General features: G+C 44.8%; 1 protein-coding gene and 1 long non-coding RNA gene across 2 annotated transcripts; one reads left to right on the top strand and one right to left on the bottom strand.

Annotated features, from left to right (window-relative positions):
• Positions 1–6116: 6116 nt before the first annotated feature.
• LOC147600621 (uncharacterized) lies at positions 6117–8013 on the bottom strand. Its single transcript, XR_015258623.1, has 3 exons — positions 7935–8013; positions 6307–6360; positions 6117–6181 (listed from the first exon to the last, which is right to left on the bottom strand). It is a non-coding gene; the product is annotated as an uncharacterized LOC147600621 (long non-coding RNA).
• A 5635-nt stretch (positions 8014–13648) lies between these two features.
• On the top strand, positions 13649–16934 carry FGF4 (fibroblast growth factor 4). The gene is made up of 3 exons (XM_086749571.1): positions 13649–14088; positions 14907–15010; positions 16758–16934. The coding sequence occupies exons 1-3, from the start codon at positions 13785–13787 to the stop codon at positions 16932–16934; spliced, it is 585 nt and encodes a 194-aa protein (XP_086605697.1). The 5' UTR covers positions 13649–13784.
• The last annotated feature ends 508 nt before the right edge of the window (positions 16935–17442 follow it).

Here is a 17442-nt window from a genome sequence, read left to right as displayed (position 1 = left end):
ACGTCTAGCAAAAATAAAACATTACAGATTTTCCACGTGTTCCTGGGATATTTTTACTAAACATGATATCAGTCACTTATTAGTGAAAGATTTCTTTTAAGTTTGTTTTTGGTTGTTTTTTTTTTTTTTTTTTTTTTTTCCTACAAAATACAGATTTGACCACTAAAATGCCAGGGCATGCTTACTATTGTAACCGGATTTTGGTTTGTGTAAATAACTTCTGGATTTTTAATTTTTTTTTTTTAATGTGTAGTGAATTTTGCTTTTATCATGAGCAGTACTACTTTGCATATTTATAGCAATCTAGCTATCTTACATCAGTGCTAACGAAGCTAATGAGCTGCTCAGATCTGTGTCTTACACCGTGCATTTGTGTGATGTCTCACTTGTCCTCTTATTTTTTTCTTGTAGTACCGGTAATGCTGGCATATTTGGCAAGAAGGGACTGGACACTTGTTTCAAGAACTTAATTGCAGGCTCTCTCTGGGGATTGGCTGCTACACCTGTGACTTCTGAAAGCCTTTTGCTGGTGATGGAAAGTGTTCTCCAAAAGCTATTGCCAAGCCACCCAAAGGAGGAAACAAAGGTTTGCTATTTCAATTTGATCACAACAGGTAAGTCTGAATGCTCAATTCTTCATGCAGTTATTATTCTCTTTAAATACAATATTTTGCCTGCCTGTATCGTGGTACACCTTTATCAGTCTTTAATCAGATAAACTCTGGTCAAGGACAAAAGATCCCTTAACACGAAAAGTTTGATGTGAAGAGATGAATCAGTCTGGTGACTAGCTTTAGTAAAGGTTGAATATGCATCAAATTGAGACCTAACACCAAATTCCAGGTGTACTCTTAATTCAGCAGTGTTTCTAAATGATCCTTTCAGTGATGTATCTCTGAAGCTGTGCGTTGGAAGGTGAGTGACAGACGCAGTAAAGTCACAAACTCACATGGCTCCACATGGATGGAGTCAGGAACGTGTTGAAAGGCTCGTCTCTCAGAAGCTTATCTTATTGAAGAGGAAGACAGGAAAACTAAGGACTTCAGGTGAGAAGATAGAAGGGAGAGTGGAAACCTGTTGAAAAGAGAACAGATAATCTATACTGGGATATTCAAAAGATCAATCAACAGGGGTGCCAAGCACAGCTGCAAGGATCAAGACTGGAAGCCATAGAGGAGAGCGCAGTGGCCCCACAGATGTCATTGCTCCTTGGATCCTCAGTGTGACACAGAAACAGCCTTTCTGAAGCATCACATCCTCCTGGCTGTGCTGACAACAAAGGTGTTGCCCATGGGACAGCGTCAGGTATTCCCAGCGCTTTTCAATGCTGCGGAAGGACTTGTCCCTGGTATTCAGATGTGGTTACAGGGAGCTGAAGGAAAAGAAAAGGAGGTGGCAGGAAGGAATATAAAACTCAAGAGGCATTAGCCTGTTTGCTGTGTTTGAGAAAACGTTTGCTTGAGTGCCTGTGAACAAGAAAGCAGGCACAGCTGAATAGTGGGCTTGAAGTCAGTTTAGCTTCAGAAGAGCTAAACTGATCAGATCTTAACCCTAAAAGATGTAATCAAACAATAGTGTGAGTGTGGAAGGCTTCTGAATGTGCTAAGCAGAGCATTAGAAAACACCACACCTGTAGTGGGGATACTGGTGACACAGAGGTACCAGAGAGATTACAAAGAGAGATTGCTGGTAATGACAGATGGAGAAGTTACTGAACCCACACGCTGGAGAGATGCAAATCACAACCAAAGTGCCTTTGTGATAAGGATTTCAACTTGGTAGGTAATGGTTTGGGACCATTAGTTCACATACCGTGGCTTTACCCAACAGCCCTCGGATGCTAATGGCTCACAGTCCTGGTGGCAACAGGGTTGCATCACCCCAGTGGTCCAGGAGCAGCCAAATCACTGGGGTCTCTGTGAGCACCTGAGGGCTCCCCACACCTCTGATGTGCTTTTTGCTTGGTGCGTGACCTGTACATTTGTGCAGAAGGCTATGAAAATCTTACAGGGAACACCATTCGTGAGTGAACCCCACACTGAAATTTATTCTCTATGCACAGTGACAAATTTAACATAATTTTACAAGAAGAAAACCATCCTGAAAGAATTAATAACATTAGTATGTCCAACATCCGGCCAAAAGCCAGGCCAATAGTTTGTGGATCTCTCCAGACTGACAATCTGTCAGGGAAATCTCCCCATCTATAAGAAGTCATTGATATTTCACAAAGTTTGTCATGTTCTGGTTAGTTAAACAGCTTTTTCTTAATATAATGTGCTTCTAAAATCTTTCTCTTGTGTTGCAAAGAAGTCATTCTCATCTTCCCTTGTTTTCCTGGAGCCTTTCACAAATACTTTCTGCCTTGTCAATCTCACCAGCAGCATCTCCTATGCTTACCTGTACAAATGGGTATATAACATCTTTTTTTTTTTTCTTTCTTTTTTTTTTTTTTTTTTTTTTTTTAATTTGACTTGGAAGTCACTTGTTTCAGTGACAGAGTGATGCTTTTGCAGAGTGACTCGACGAAGTCAGGTGGAGCTGCAAAGCAACCTAGGCAGCAAGTCACAAGATCGAGACTTGGAGCAGAAATCTGGTCATGAATTTGGTTTGGGATTTATTGCTCGGCAACTTGGAGCGCAGCTAGTCAACAGCTGGCTCTCTAGCCAAAACATACTGGCAAACAGAGAAAAATTGTCATGGTAACAGTGTTACAGTGCATATTGCAATGGCACTCTGGTCTACTGAGGGAATTCCTAAGTGGTACCACGGTAAAAATTATGACTAATAATAACCAGTAATGGTAACTATTGCTACTACTAATAATAGCAATAATTATATTTATACTGTAACAACAGCGAGATATATTTGGCTAGTATTTGGTGATTCCAAATGGCAGCTTAAACATGACTGGCTGATTGCTTATAAGTTTTCTGAAGTATTGCAACTCCTCCAGGGTTAGTCCATGAGCAAAGGCGTTCTGCGTGTTCCCTTCTGCAGCTAATGGAAACGTCTTTCCCTTATCCCTAATCACCACAGAAACTAAAATAATATATAGTAATATGCAACTTCATCATAAATGAGTATGGTAATGGAAGTGCTGAAGCCCTTGAAGGAGCAGTACCACAGGAGGGCATTGGGTACAAACCGTTGCAGTCCCAAAAGGGAAGAAGTTCCTGAGGCCACTTCACCAACATCATCAGCTCATGATCTGATGTAATTGGGAGCTCTCTCTGTAGCCTGCGTTCATGTTCAGTTGAAAGCACTGTGAAGCATGAGAAGGGGTTTCAAACCAACCCTCAGTCTTGGCAAAAAATAATGGCAATTTGCCACTGTTGAGTAATAAACTACAACAGTGTGTAATGTTTGCTTCTGTGATTCTGAATTATGATTGCACCAAGACTGCTACAGGAGGGAGTTTTGGGGTAGCTTTTTTAATTACACTCCGTAATATTCCTGCTGCAATTTAGATAAACTACTGTGCTGATGGGGGGAGAGAGAAACTTTGAGGTCTGTAAAAATCTAATATAGAATAACGCCAGCAAAAGTCTTCTCGCTCTTCTCCTTTGTCATCCTGAGCCCTAGATAAACCTGTTCCTCAGGCAGTGTAAGAAAAAGCAAGGAGTTTTAGAGGGAAAGGAGAAGAGGAGATCTGACTGCAGGTGTAGCAAGTCCACAAACTGCAATATGTTTGTTATGGATGATACTGCTTGCCTCTTCAAATATGGACAGTCAAAGTCGTCACTACCACCAAAAATAACATTCTCATTAAATCTTTTTGGCAGCAGTTCAGTGAGGACTTCCAGGCAAACAAATAGGGTAGCTTTGAGGTCTCCCTGGCTCTCACTTCCTCTGATACCTTCCATACCCCAGCCAGTGGGACTTTACCGGAGCCACAGTCCAGGATGCCACCAAAAAAAAAAGGCTCCTGAGCCAGGCTTTCCATCTACCCTCTTCGCACAAGATAGAGCATCAGCAAACGCCTACCTTCTGTGGGCTCCCTCGGTTGACAGGATCTTCAGGGTTGATCTGATGTCTCCAAGGGTGGCTCTGGTTTGACATGATGCTCTAGTCCTGGCATAATGCCTTGACCAGCTTTAGCTCCCCTCTTTCCGCACCCACTCTTCTTGTGTGGGACAAGACACGACCTGCCCCATCCTTTTCTTAAAACCAACACGCAAATAGGTAGGTGCCGTTCATCCAGGTTCCTATGCTGGTGATAGCCAACAAAGACCAAACAAAAACGACCTGACTGCAGTAATTCGTAATTATAGCACACAGAAACACTTGTTTATTGTGTTTACTGTTTTGTCCTGTTCATGGTTTGATTGTAGCTGAAACTTAAGACTAATTTTTTTTTTTTGTTGGTCAGAAAAATAATAATGGAAAAGAGAATATGTTGTAGACAATAGGAATGGCATTTTACACTAAGGACTATTGTATTATCAGTGTGCTCCTTTGTCTTCCAGTCCAGGGAACAGTCATAAACACTTCAGTGCCTTTTATTTTTCTGAGTTCCTGCATTTGAACTTCAGGTAACAGGTAGCCTCCTAGCATGCTGATCCAACAACTCTCGGAACATAAATTTACAAATGAAAAAGTGGAAGCAGGGGGAAGAAGCAACAGATTAATCTTGAAAGGATTTTTTTTTTAATGACAGAATCCTTTTTCACCCAAATACTCTTAGCAAATTTAGTTTTTGTCCCCTGAAATAAATGGATATTCTGAAAATTTCAGATAATTTTATAATATCTCATTCCAGCATTATCAAGTTTCATTAAGGTAGCCAAAAAATGTTTGCTTCACATTTCCAGAGCAATGCTAAACAGCCATGGATGTAGTGAAACCAGCTTCTCTGTTTTTGCCCGGTTCTTTACATACTGGAATAAACTGGGTGCAGCTTGTCCCATGCTGGTCACCAGGAGCTCTGCTGCGCTCCTTTTGTGGCGGTGGGCGTGCTTCGGTGTGGTTATTATAAGACTGTAAGACTTTGGAGTTCGTAGGGCTTTTTCTGGCCATGTCTCTGACTGAGTGGAATATTTTGTGACCGTATATAGCACGTGGCAAATAGCATAGCAGTGACTGCACGGCACTGTCTGAATTCCCTGGGCAGGGAGTTTTCCCTTCGTTACAGCTCATTCTCATCCCACTGTCCTGCTTCCAACAGCTCACATGTATATCCTCCGTTCCTGTTAATATCAATAATAATGTACATGGAGATTCATATCAAAATAATCATTCTGAATGGGTGTGCCCTGAACATAAAAACAGTATCTCTAGTAGGGATTGGACTTCCTGTAGGCTCAGCTTCTTTCGTTTTTTCCCAATATCTCAGGAAGTTACATGGAAATTAATGAGAATAGAGTTTAGCTTAGTGTCTTTCATGCAACAATTTACCCATTATTCCAGTTAGATAGTAGCAAAGTGAAAATGTTGGAGCTGTGGGACGTGTTCTGCTTGCGTGTGACAGCTAAGAAGTTTTAGATGACCACACCGTTACGCTCAACATTTGCAGGACTTACATATTCAGGAAGGAGACTTGGCTTAGTTCCAAGTGTCTTCCAATCCACCGATGGAGGGAATGATGGGTTAATCCTGGAAAATTCTTAAGAGTACTAAAGTCTTTGTTCTGTTGTTTTCTGCCTGGTTTAAGGCTGTTTTCTTCTCGAGACAATCTTTAGAATGGTCATTTCAAGTTCGTATTTAACTCATTCCACATCTTAAAAACAAAAAGCACTCCTAAGCAAGGTAAGTTTCTAAGCTGATTTCCTGAGGGTGTCTCCCACAGAGCACATTAGCAATACAGAAAATGTACATTTTCTTGGTTCAAATATATTTTAAAACAATGTTCATTGCTGAGAGCTAAGGAGATTGTGTGGCTTCATCGAACAAACTGACTCAGAGTCCAATCCTGTTCCTCTTTTCATCTGCAGGAACAAAAGTAGACCCTGCGAGAAATGTATCCTTAGAGCAGTACTATCCCACCAGGAATTGTCCAAAAGGAGGTAAGTGTTATCTCTCTTTTTCTTTAGTTTCTTTATTTTTAACTTGCATCTATTTGTTCTTGCAATGCTGATGTTACTGGAGTTCTTACAGCTTTATTAGTGAAGTGAGAGAGATGGAGGGGAAACAGATGTAATATTGAAATGGTTGATGAGAATGAAGTTGCTCTGAGCCTTGACTGACAAGAGGAATTAAGTGATTAAGTCAAAAACCATGCGATGCAGTATGCCATCTCTGCGAGGTTCTTGGTGTCAAGGGGATTTTTCTGGGCAAGCATCACTCATCCAAAACTTATTTACTTACATCTTGTGATCCAGACTTGGAGTGGGAACTGGCTCCCATTGTAATCTGTAAGGCCTGTTATTAAGCAGTATAAAGACAGAGAACAAAGAATGTGCCAAAATCTAAGACAAATCTTCTAGACATGTTTGATGATAGATAACTGACGCATCTGTTGACAGATAACCTGGTTTACACACTTCTGCAACATGCTTCTTAGCTATATATCTGGCTTCTTAGCTTTTCTTTCCAAACATCTTGAAGGAGAAGTAGATACATTTTACCTAATTATTACTGCTGTTGCTGCCTTCAAGCAACACAGAATTTGATGAGTAACCTCCATGCTGGTTGGCTTGAAAGCTCTGAAGCTGTTATCTCTGTATTCTTTGTGGCTTGCAGTTTACTTTTTCAAAAACTCACCCAGTAAACCGTACTGTTGTTTCTGGTTGACTTCATCACAGAATCATAGAATAGTTAGGGTTGGAAGGGACCTTTAAAGGTCATCTAGTCCAACCCCCCTGCAGGGAGCAGGGACATCTCCAACCAGATCAGGTTGCTCAGAGCCCAGTCCAACCTGGCCTTGAATGTGTCCAGGGATGGAGCATCTACCACCTCTCTGGGTAACCTCTGCCAGTGTTCTACCAGGAGTAACATGGTGCTGAATTGGGTGCTTCTCTGAATGAGTGTGGTTTTATAACTGTTTTCAGGGCCCTTTTTGTGCCAGAGAGCAAGATAAAGTTTTAGCCGTTGCCAACACCTTTGGTAGTTATCAGGAAAGAAGAGTATTTGGAGAGGTTTCAGGATTTCTGTTCCAGCCCTCTCAGTCCTTCAGGGAGCACGGTGCAGAGCACATCCAGTGTCAAAGGAGCCCAGCTGTGTCTCCTGGTACAGGTGAGGGCTGTGGTCCTGCTGGATTCATGCAGCTGTCATGTCCTTGGGGTCAAAGTCAGCGTCTACATACTGCGCTACATTGGGCAAGCAACTTGTCTAGACTAGGCTTTAAGAACCTCTACTACAGTAGTTCATCAAGCCCAACAGATCACGCAAGTCTTCCACAACCTCTTTGATCTTGATTCCCCATCTGCTGCCCCTCTGGTGCCTGTGAAGGCACCTCATTGGACAACAGCATAGCTGCCCCTCGCTGCTGGGGTGAGCGATGGGCTGGGAAGGAGGACAGCAACACTCAGCTCATGGAGGTATTCTGAGGATATGGCCACTAACCTCCTCCGAGGACTCAGATGTTGCAGTGATGAGCACTGCGAAAAGTCCAAGAGTAAATAAGGAAAAGAGAGAGCTGTTTGCTTCACAGTTGTGACACTAAAGGTCAACTGGAAAAGCTAGTCTCCTACATGCTCAGAGACGTTATGAATTGTACAGCTTTGTCCATATATGTTCTGACAGATTTTAAGTGGTGCTTTGCTGGGAAGTTTTAAAATTCAGCAATACACGTCATTTGCTTACAACAGCCAGTTTTCTTCACATTAGCCACCGGTAAAAAATGATTCATGCAAGAGAGGCCACATGTTGAACAGACTCGTGTAAACCAATTACACTACAGTCAAAGTCAGCTAAAACATTCTCACACAAAAAGTTAACTTAAGCTACTATTTCCCACAATAATAATAATAAAAATAAGCTTAACAAACACTTACCCTGATTCTCAAAACTCATTTTCTATTATGTTTCCTTTTACCAGTTTTGTTTGGCAGAGTGTCAAGTAGTGTATCAGCAAAAGCATGTGTGCCATAATCTGACAAAAGGAAAAGAAAGTATATTTTTAGTTTTAAAATGTTTATAATTTCAATAGGTAAAAAGAATACAGGACAAGGAAGAACAAAATAGCATAAGCAGAAATGTCAGCAATGAATATGAAAGTACAAGCGTGTGAGTTTCAGCACAAGAATGAGCCTGGCTGGGAACTAAGCTTTCTGAAAAAGACCTACATTAATAACCAGAGCCCTCTGAACATATTTCTCCATTGAGGTTCCTAGATTTCCTCTCCAAACTTTAGCTCAAACTTCATGAGGATGAGGGCTGCGGGGCTATGACAAGACCCCAGAACATGATTGCCCTCAAAAATGATCTGGCTTGACTGGTGACTTCCCAGGACATTTCCATTGTCCCATCCCATTGAGTCCTGATTTTCAATACTATAAACTCCAATGATACTCTTGAGGAGTCCTCAGATTCCACATGTTCTCCACTTGTTCCGCCACCCCACAGAAAACCATCTCAGACTTCAGGAACTGGCACTAACCACAACATTAGGGCTGCTAAGAGTTTGTCTCTCAGCTGATTCTCATGACATTGCTCCTCAAAGTGCATTTTCCTGCCAGCCATAGCTCACACATTCAGGTAAGCAGCAGCACCATAAAGGTGACTAGAGAAGATCCCCCAGGTAGGACGCATCCTTCAGCCCTGCAGTTAAGGTCTGGGTGTGTTTAGTCATCATTTACCATGCATGTAACTTCCATGAAGGGTACATGTTTGTGTAAGCTTGTCGTCTTGCCCTGAGGATGGAGAAGAGAGTGGAACAGCTGCAGAAAATGGGAGAGGGTAGAGGACAACCGGAAGCACGTGCAGAAAAAATAGCTGGTAACTGCAAAAAGCAGTAGTGACCATAGGGTTGGGACTCTTTGCTGTGGGGAATGCGTAGTGAAAGAAAATAATGGAGCAAACCTGCAGCCAAAACAGGGTGAGAAGCAGAGGGTATAATAGATTGTCCAGATGTGTTTCTTCACCTGAGAGCTCTTCATGTGTCAGTCAGTGGCAAGGACCCAGCAGGAAAAGGGAGCGGCTTGTCATGGCCGCATAGGGTTGCCTGGCTAACAGTGTTGGGTCTCCCAGAGGGTCACCATCTCCTCACACCTTTGAGCTGATGTTGCAGGAACCTTACAGCTCAAAAGCAATAAAGCAAACAAATAAAGCCCAGAAGCTGAGAAAAAAGGCTGCTAAAAGACTGGATGTGGTTCACAGAAAGTCAAATGTCTGTGGCTTGATCGTCTGATTGGAGCTCCTTGACACCCATCGCTGCAGCACCAGGTGTATGTGAGCAGCGCGGTCACTAGCTGGAGGTGTGAATTATGACAGCTAAAGCACTGAAGACCTACAGAGGCCACACAGATGGACCCAGTCATGTCCTTTCTGATCTCTGCTTTATACAGAGATGTACGACTGTGCAATCTCACCAGCCGTTGAAAAAGTCCATACCCATCACAAGCAAAGAGATGTTCAGTCCTCCCACTGAATGGAGCCAAATATACTGGAGAGAGGTTATTGGTGCCTTTGTTATCTGCCCAGTATTGTAGCTGCCTGCTGCTATACTCCACTGCCCTTTTCCAATGTATAAGGAGAGAACATCGCTTGAGATAATAAGGTTTTGATCATGGCAAGATGCTCCCAACAGCAAACAGCCCAGGCACACAGAGATCAAATAGACCAGCTGCAAACAGAGAGGGAGGGGAGAGAGAAAAAAAAAAAAAAAAGAGTGCATATGACTCGCTAGCTTGTGTGTGGGTATGCGTGTTATGCAGGCAGCGGAGGCCTGGATGGCGAAGGTCTCCCAGCGACCCCGGCCATTCGGGGCTTGGGCCCCCAGCACCGCGCTGCATTCCAGCCTGCCTCCTCTCCCGGGACCACTGCCCCTGCTCACACAGAGAGGCAGCCAGACGTGAACGTGAGAAAGCTTTCTCAGGCGAGTCCCTTCTGCAGATCGCTGGGTAGTTGTCTTCCAAAATAATCATAATTAAAAGGGGCGTGGGCAAAGGGGGAGCTGGGGTAGGGGCTTGCTTTTTTGCCTTGTCTTCATAGCACGCAAACACGGTGAAAGGGATTTTTTCCTAACAATATACTTCTCCATGCCCCTTCCAGTCCACTCCCCATCCTTCCAGATCAAAGGGTCTCGGTACAATATTTGCCTTCAGCAGAAAAGCTCATGAGCAGTATCTTTCAGGGTCGTTTACATCTATTTACTGGGGTTAATAAATATGTAAATTGATTTTTAAATTGTGGACCTAGACCCCTCTAGAGATACAGACGCAGAGCCAAGATCGGGTATCTGCTGTGGCACTGCAATTGCAGAATAACTTCAGTAAAGGTTATAAAGATATTCCACGTTCCTTCTCCTTTTCCCTTTCTGTTTTAGAATACATGATATGGGGCTTGAACCCGGGTGTGGACCTGAATTCTGGGAATCCTTTCTTCTTTTTTGTACTTTAAGCCTAGAGGAATTTGGAAATCAGAGCTGTCTGAACGGTGACATCCCCACATGCTTCTTAGGGAACAGAGCCAATACAAAGATGAAGACATTTTACCTGTTTTAATATTTAAATTACTGCTGCAAAAGAGCGTGTGACACCAGGCACACAGCAGTGGACCATGGCACAACGTGGAAGATTCAGAAGAATTAACTATGGGATGATCTGGAGACACCCAGCTCCCCTTCACCGGCATCTTGAGGAGCCTTGCTGACACAGTTTCACGGCTTCTGCAGGGAATATGTGGCTTTAATGGTTTCCTGGGACAAAAATTTCCAATGGGAAATGTCTGTGTTGCAGCATAAAGACCCCGAAGGTCAGCAGCTTCCATCTGTCACTTACACGTGTTGCAAAGTGGAAACCCTACGGTTCTACTTTGCTTTCATCCCTGCGGGTTTTCACGGGTACGAACAACTCGGCGATAGGAGGGTTTTGGAGCATCAGGACTAGTGTTTCGTAGGTAGACTGTACACAGGCTCACACACCCATGAACATATAAAATTTGAAAGCAAACCCAAACCTCATAGTTTCATTCTTAGCTGGAAATTTGTTGCTTTTCCCCTCAGGAAGGTTCATTTGCAGCCTTTATGGGAAGAGTGCCATTTAATTCTGTGACAAGGTTAATAATTAACTTGTAGAAGGGTCCTTTATTAATCAGTGATGTTGTGACAAAGTAATTTGATGTTCTGGATGCTCTATGTAGTCCTTTAGGACCTGATCCTGCAAACATAAGGACTCAGAGCACAACAGGGCGGTTTAGAACCCATTTCCATACATCCCAAAGGGATGAAGGTACCACAGCCTACTAAGGTCTCAGAGTTCATGGTTTTTTGGGTCAGGGACAATCACTGCCAGTGGCAGTAAGGCCAAGCAGACTCAGCCCTGACCCATTAGCTGTGGATGTTAGACTTCTACTGCGGGAGGGAAGTTGGCGGGTAGGTGTGTTGGCAGAAGCACCACTCCTTGGCCTTATCCTTCTGAGGGTAAATAAACTTAATCCCAAATTAATCCACTGCTGTTTGCTAACAGCAAATAGTTCAGATTTTGAAGTGAGGTGGGACCATGCTGTTCGAAGGACCCTGGGGTCCAGCAGAGCCCCTGCAGTGCAGGGCAGTTCCCAAGCCCACCAGCAGCTGGCCCTTGCCTGATGCACAGCCCTTTTACGCAGAGCTGATCATCAGGCTTGTCAAGTGTAAGAGGGGTCGGGATGGACCCGATACAAACGGGAATGTAGTAAATATCTGTGCATTTGACCTCGATGGATTTACCAGCCTATAAACCTCCACAGAGAAAGATCTAAATTCTGCTGTCTTCAAACACACACACAGAGATTCATTTGCTTGACGTTGAGACAAAACTACACCTGGGAGTTTTTTACCGTTGTAGAACCAGATTGCAGTCACCTACAAAGCAGCAGCAGCCTCTTTTCCGTCCTGAGAGGTGTGGTAGGAGAAAGACACACACACACAGAGTGTATATGCACCTCACAAGAAGAAATAAAAGCACATCATCTAAGTTTGCTTAGGTTTAGCGAAGGTCAGAGATTTTCGCACCTAGGTGAGCTGTCATCTGGCTTGGGGCAATTCTCTTTTCTCTCGCATCCTTTGCTGGAACAGCAGGAGAGCTTTACTGGCGTGAAAGACTAAACGGTCCTCAGGCTATAAAGGACTTGAGTCACAAACCACTTCCCCCCCCCACACACACACACTTTTGTATTAATTCAGGACCTTCCAAAATTGTCATAACATCTCCTCACCTGTTGGTTCTGAAAACCTGTTGAGGGTCGAGCCTTAAGCTAAGGGAGGTGACAAGACATATGGGATTTGCTCTGAACAAAGTAACTCTAGACTGATGAGGTCAAAACTTCCCGTACTTTTAAATACTGAGCTTCATTTTCATGAACTTAAACCAAATGAAGTCATTACCTAAGAACAACTGCATCATTAAGACACAACAGCAACATCTAAGTAAGTGCATACGTAGCGAGGATCAGAAAATAATCATACCATTAAAAAGCACAGCGGTACTTGCGTGAACGGGCAGCCTCTAAAGCTCAGGAATAAACTCGTATCACTACGGCGCCTATCCGTACAGTGACCAAGAGGGAGCTCCACATGTACTCCAGAGCAATGCTGTGCTTTCTGATTTCTTAAAGGGCTATTTAGAATCAAGAACATTATTACTGCTTTTGAGCACATGCTGCCTCTTTAAATATTTTCATCTTTGGTAAAGCCTTGGCCCTTTGTTATTTTTTTTTTTTGCAAGTTCTTTCATTTTTCATTTCTTGAACCTCCCATGCAACAACTATTTTGGCTTTTAATGAAGGGAGTTTTTCTGCATCCAGCAAACTGTAAACCACGTCGCTTGGATACAGCGAAAGCCGAAATTCCACAGATTTCCACAAAGTCATACATTGTGTTGGGGGGAAAGTGTGCTGTGCATTCTTTGATTTTTCGTGTCCTGTATTAGCATTTCTAAGCACTTAAGAAAGAGAAAAAGAGAAAGAAAGAAAAAAGAAGAAAGAGAGAAAGAAAGAAAAAGAGAGAAAAAGGGAGAGGAAAAGAAAGAAAGAAAGAAAGAGGGAGAGAAAGAGAAAAAAGAGAGAGAGAAGAAGGAGAGAAGAAAAAGAGAAAGAAAGAAAGGAAAAGGAAGAAAAAGAAAGAAAGAAAGAAGAGAGAAAGAAGGAAGCTGCTGTGATGAACGCAAATCATGACCTTTTCTTTTCAAAAGTTTGTGCTGTCCCTCTTGTTTAGCACCAGTGCTGCTCACCCTTTCCCCTCAAGACGCTTCGGAGTTGTTAAGCATCTGAGGGTGATAATTTGACTTTCAGCTAAACCGGAGGGCTGCAGCAGACAGCAGTAGGTGGTGATGTAATAGGTACCAACGCACATGGATATATAAATATCGTGGCTAGGGCTAAAGCGCTATGGCTGAGCAGCTATAGAAGATCACCACTTCAGACAAGACTCCTGGAGTTGAGATCAAGTTCAGAAGCTCTTGCTCCTGGGATTTCCTCTCCATGCAGCCAGCCCAGGGAAACCGCAGATCCTCGGGAGACTGAGCGCGGGGCTCCCTCCCTCCCCACCTCGCCTCGCTTTTTGGGTTTTTTGTTTTGTTTTGCTTTGCTTTTGGTTTTGTTGTTTTTTTTTTTTTCCTCCCCTCCTTTGACCTCAGTATAAAGTGGGAGCTGGGGGGCGAGCGTATTTTCGGAGCGACCGGCCCGTGGCTACGCGCCCTTAAGCCGGGATGCCTTTCCCCTCGGCGCTGCTGCCGGCGCTCCTCCTGGGGCTGCTGTGGCCAGGAGCGGTACGTGGCCGGTCGCCCCAGGGTCGCCTCCCCGCCGGGCTCCGCCAGCGCCGATGGGACGCGGCTCTTTTCGCCCGTTCCGTCGCTCGCCTCCCGGCCGAGCGCCGCGACACCGCCCGCGACGGCGACTACCTCCTGGGCATCAAACGCTTGCGGCGCCTCTACTGCAACGTGGGCATCGGTTTTCACATCCAGGTCTTGCCCGACGGCCGCATCGACGGGATCCACAGCGAGAATCGATACAGTAAGCCGGCGACGACCCCCGCGGTGGGGCAGGTGAGCCGCTCCGCGCCCGCGGAACCGCCCCTGCAGGGGCGGTTCCGCGGGCGCGGAGCGGCTCACCTGCCCCGGAGAGTGGTATGCGCCCACGGGAGGGTGGGTGCATGGCAGACCTCTGACTCCCCTAAAAAGTCCACCCGCCCACGGCACCGCGGTGCCGCCCGCCTGGGCTCCCCCGAGGGCTGCGGGCGCCGGGGGTAGCGGGGCTCCGGCGGAGCCCGTCGGACGCTCCAAAGGAGCTCATCGGGGCTACTCAGCGCCGTGCTGTCCCCTTGCCGCCGTTAGGCACCAGGTGTCGGGGTTGCCTCAACATCTGGAGGGTCCGGAGTCCTGCGGGTCGTCCACTCGGAGCAGGGGCCGGGGAGAGCTCAGCTCTCCCCCAAACTTGAAAAGCATCTGCTGGGGACTTAACCCCGTGGCCCCATGACTCTGATATCCAACTGAAACAATAAGATCCGGGAGGGGGGATATAAGCTGCACGATGACAAATGTTTCATTCGCCCCAAGCACACTCCGGCTTATTTTAACCTCGTCTACACAGGAGGATGCCTGGAGGCGAAGTAAAAATAGATACTTAGCTAAAAGAAGAGAGGTCCCGGGGTGGGGCATGGGGCAGCTCATGGAGAGCGAGTCTGGGGTTCTGCAGCCACCCACTGCAGTGCTGGGGTATGGGGATACACACCACGCTGGTGATGGGAGCCGCTGGGTGAGCGTGGCACTAACACCACACACTTCTTCAGGGCACAGCCCTTTGTCCCCCTGATTCCTATGTCACCTCTGCAGGTCTGCTGGAAATATCACCTGTGGAAAGAGGAGTGGTGAGCATATTTGGTGTTAGAAGTGGACTCTTCGTGGCCATGAACAGCAGAGGCAAACTCTATGGATCTGTAAGTAGCCACTGATTGCGTGCCTGGGGAGGGGATCATAGGCAGCTGGGGTGAGAGCTGTGCATGGTGCTAGAAGCTGCCCAAGCCCCATCCTTGTCCCTTCTGGGTCAGGCAACACAGAGCAGCCCTTGCTGCCTTGCCAACAAATGGTATGCTGCCCATGTATGCCCCTTACTGAGCTTCTGAAGTAAAACCCACTCTTTTGCATTTTACTTCCTTGATTTTCCCATAAAAACTATAGTCACCCAACCAGGACCACCCATCTTACCTACCACATGGACTAACAGAATAGTCATTTGTGTGGCAAGACCTCAAGGTAGCATCAGTCCACATCTTTCGTCTATTTAAGTACAAGCAATCTTAAGCAGGTATGGCAATTGCTCACTCCCATCTCTCAGAGCGCACTTGAGCTTGTAATCAGTCAGGTCCCCACAAATGATCTTTTATGATGATATAAATCAGTGCATGTCACATACCTATGGATCATTCTTTGTTAATCCTCTTGACTGGAGATTCTGCTCCCATGACAGTTCACATCCTCAAGGTTCGGTCTTAAATTGACAAGAAGGTAGATCTGTTAGGAGACAATATAGATTTATTTTTTTTTACATTGAATCTTTGTAAAAGATACAGACATTTTATAAAATATACTCGGGGTGGATAATAACAGTATGTCTGCCCCTGTTGAGCTGTCCCCCTGGTTTTGAGTTCACCTCCGTATGAGTTACTGCGATCGGCATAATTTCAAACCCATGCTCCTGGCTGTCCTTCCTCACACGTGGCTTTTCTGTTTCATATTTCTCAAGCACACTTTGAAGCAACTTGGGCTGAGGAAGAGCCAAACTATGTCAAAGTCAACTAGGACATTCTCACATGAAGACATGAAGCATCCAGAATTATTTTCTGGGGCATCAGTCCTGTTATGGCGGATTTTGATGTGTATAAAAGCCAGGCAGAACCAGTCACCAAAACTCAAGATCTCCCTTTGCATCATTTCTTAGGAAGACTGCTGCTTAGGTGTCCTGGCTAAAGTAATTCCCAGTGCAGTTGTCAGCTTGGCAGGCTGAGACCTCTCTTACCAAACCCTAGGCTTTCACCCAACAATAAGGGATGAGTTCGTTTGTTACTCTCCAGATAACAACACACTCGTGACACCTGTCCCTCTTTGTACTTACTTAAGAATTAAACCTCTTCACTGGAAGGGTGCATTTTGTCAGCTCTGTTTTCCTGACCTATTAACATAAGTTATCCAAACCCTTCCTGCCATTTTAAAACTAAAGAAGCAGAAAATACTGTCCATGCTGAGTGTCTTTAAAATGTCTCTTTCTCCTCAAGCAACACAAGAAACTGCTATCATTCCGATTTTTCAGAAGCCTCTCAGGGAATTTATTGCTGGTGGGACAACCACCGAGCAATCAGATGAGCAGGGCAGCAGAATTGGGCTTGGGCCTTACACCGCTGCAGCTCTGTTAAAATGTGCCCCTCTCCCACAAGAGTGCCGACATAGCTGTGGGTGTCCTTCCCACGTTGAGGTGTACGCGCCTGGCCTGGACACAGCATCCTTAATGATCCTCTGACTCCCGAGTCCTGTTTGAAGCTTCGTTTGGGCGACCACTTCAAAAGATTACTAAGTGGGGGGAGTCAGCTGCACCTTACCCGCAGCACACCTTCTACACCTGGTAGCAGGAATATTTCCACACCTGATGTTTAAAATTCCTTCCCTCTCATTCTTTCCTTTTCATTTCAGACCCATTTCAATGACGAGTGCAAATTCAAAGAGATTCTCCTGCCAAACAACTACAATGCTTATGAATCCAGGATTTATCCCGGGATGTACATAGCCCTGAGCAAAAATGGAAGAACAAAGAAAGGCAATAAAGTATCTCCCACAATGACAGTGACACATTTTCTTCCTAGAATCTGAGACATCTCTCTTCAGACCTACCTCAGCACAGGGGAAGATGCAGAAGACGTTTAGGGAAAAGAAACATGGTGCACTTTTACTGGAGAGTTTTATGCAAGAGTAGGTGTAAGATATTTAAGTTAATTATTTAAATCTGTATATTTTGCCACAAAATTTATTTATAGTTCTGATTTTTTTTTTTAAATTTCTGAAAACAAAACAAACCTCCAACCCAAGGTATTTCATTTCATGGTGCAACAGTAGAAGACTTCTGCTTTGTGGTTTATTTAATTTGTTTCTAAGTTATCATAGGTGTGCTGCTACTCCGTGTCCTAAGCCAGGTGAAATTCAATTCCTCTATTACAATGTTTTGCACTGTTTGTGTGTTGTAAGGTGTCTATCGTTGTACACGTGTTTGTTTGTTTGTTATGGTGGCTTTATTCTCTTCTGCGTGTTTTCCAAACCCCCTCGTGACTCCCAAAGAAGCTCTTGGCCTCCGAGAAGGAGCGGTGGCGGAGGTGCCTGGGTG

This window comes from Chlamydotis macqueenii, chromosome 5 (assembly GCF_036417535.1).
Source record: "Chlamydotis macqueenii isolate bChlMac1 chromosome 5, bChlMac1.mat, whole genome shotgun sequence".
NCBI classification, from domain to species: Eukaryota; Metazoa; Chordata; class Aves; order Otidiformes; family Otididae; genus Chlamydotis; species Chlamydotis macqueenii.
The sequence above is the reverse complement of the archived record's forward strand: the minus strand, read 5'-3'. Positions and strand labels throughout refer to the sequence as shown.

Excerpts from the sequence above, each read along its gene's own strand:
- FGF4 (XM_086749571.1), top strand. The coding sequence starts at position 13,785 with ATGCCTTTCCCCTCGGCGCTGCTGCCGGCGCTCCTCCTGGGGCTGCTG. Across the intron at positions 14,089-14,906 it reads CCACAGCGAGAATCGATACA|GTCTGCTGGAAATATCACCT; the intron begins GTAAGCCGGCGA and ends TCACCTCTGCAG. Across the intron at positions 15,011-16,757 it reads GAGGCAAACTCTATGGATCT|ACCCATTTCAATGACGAGTG; the intron begins GTAAGTAGCCAC and ends TTTTCATTTCAG.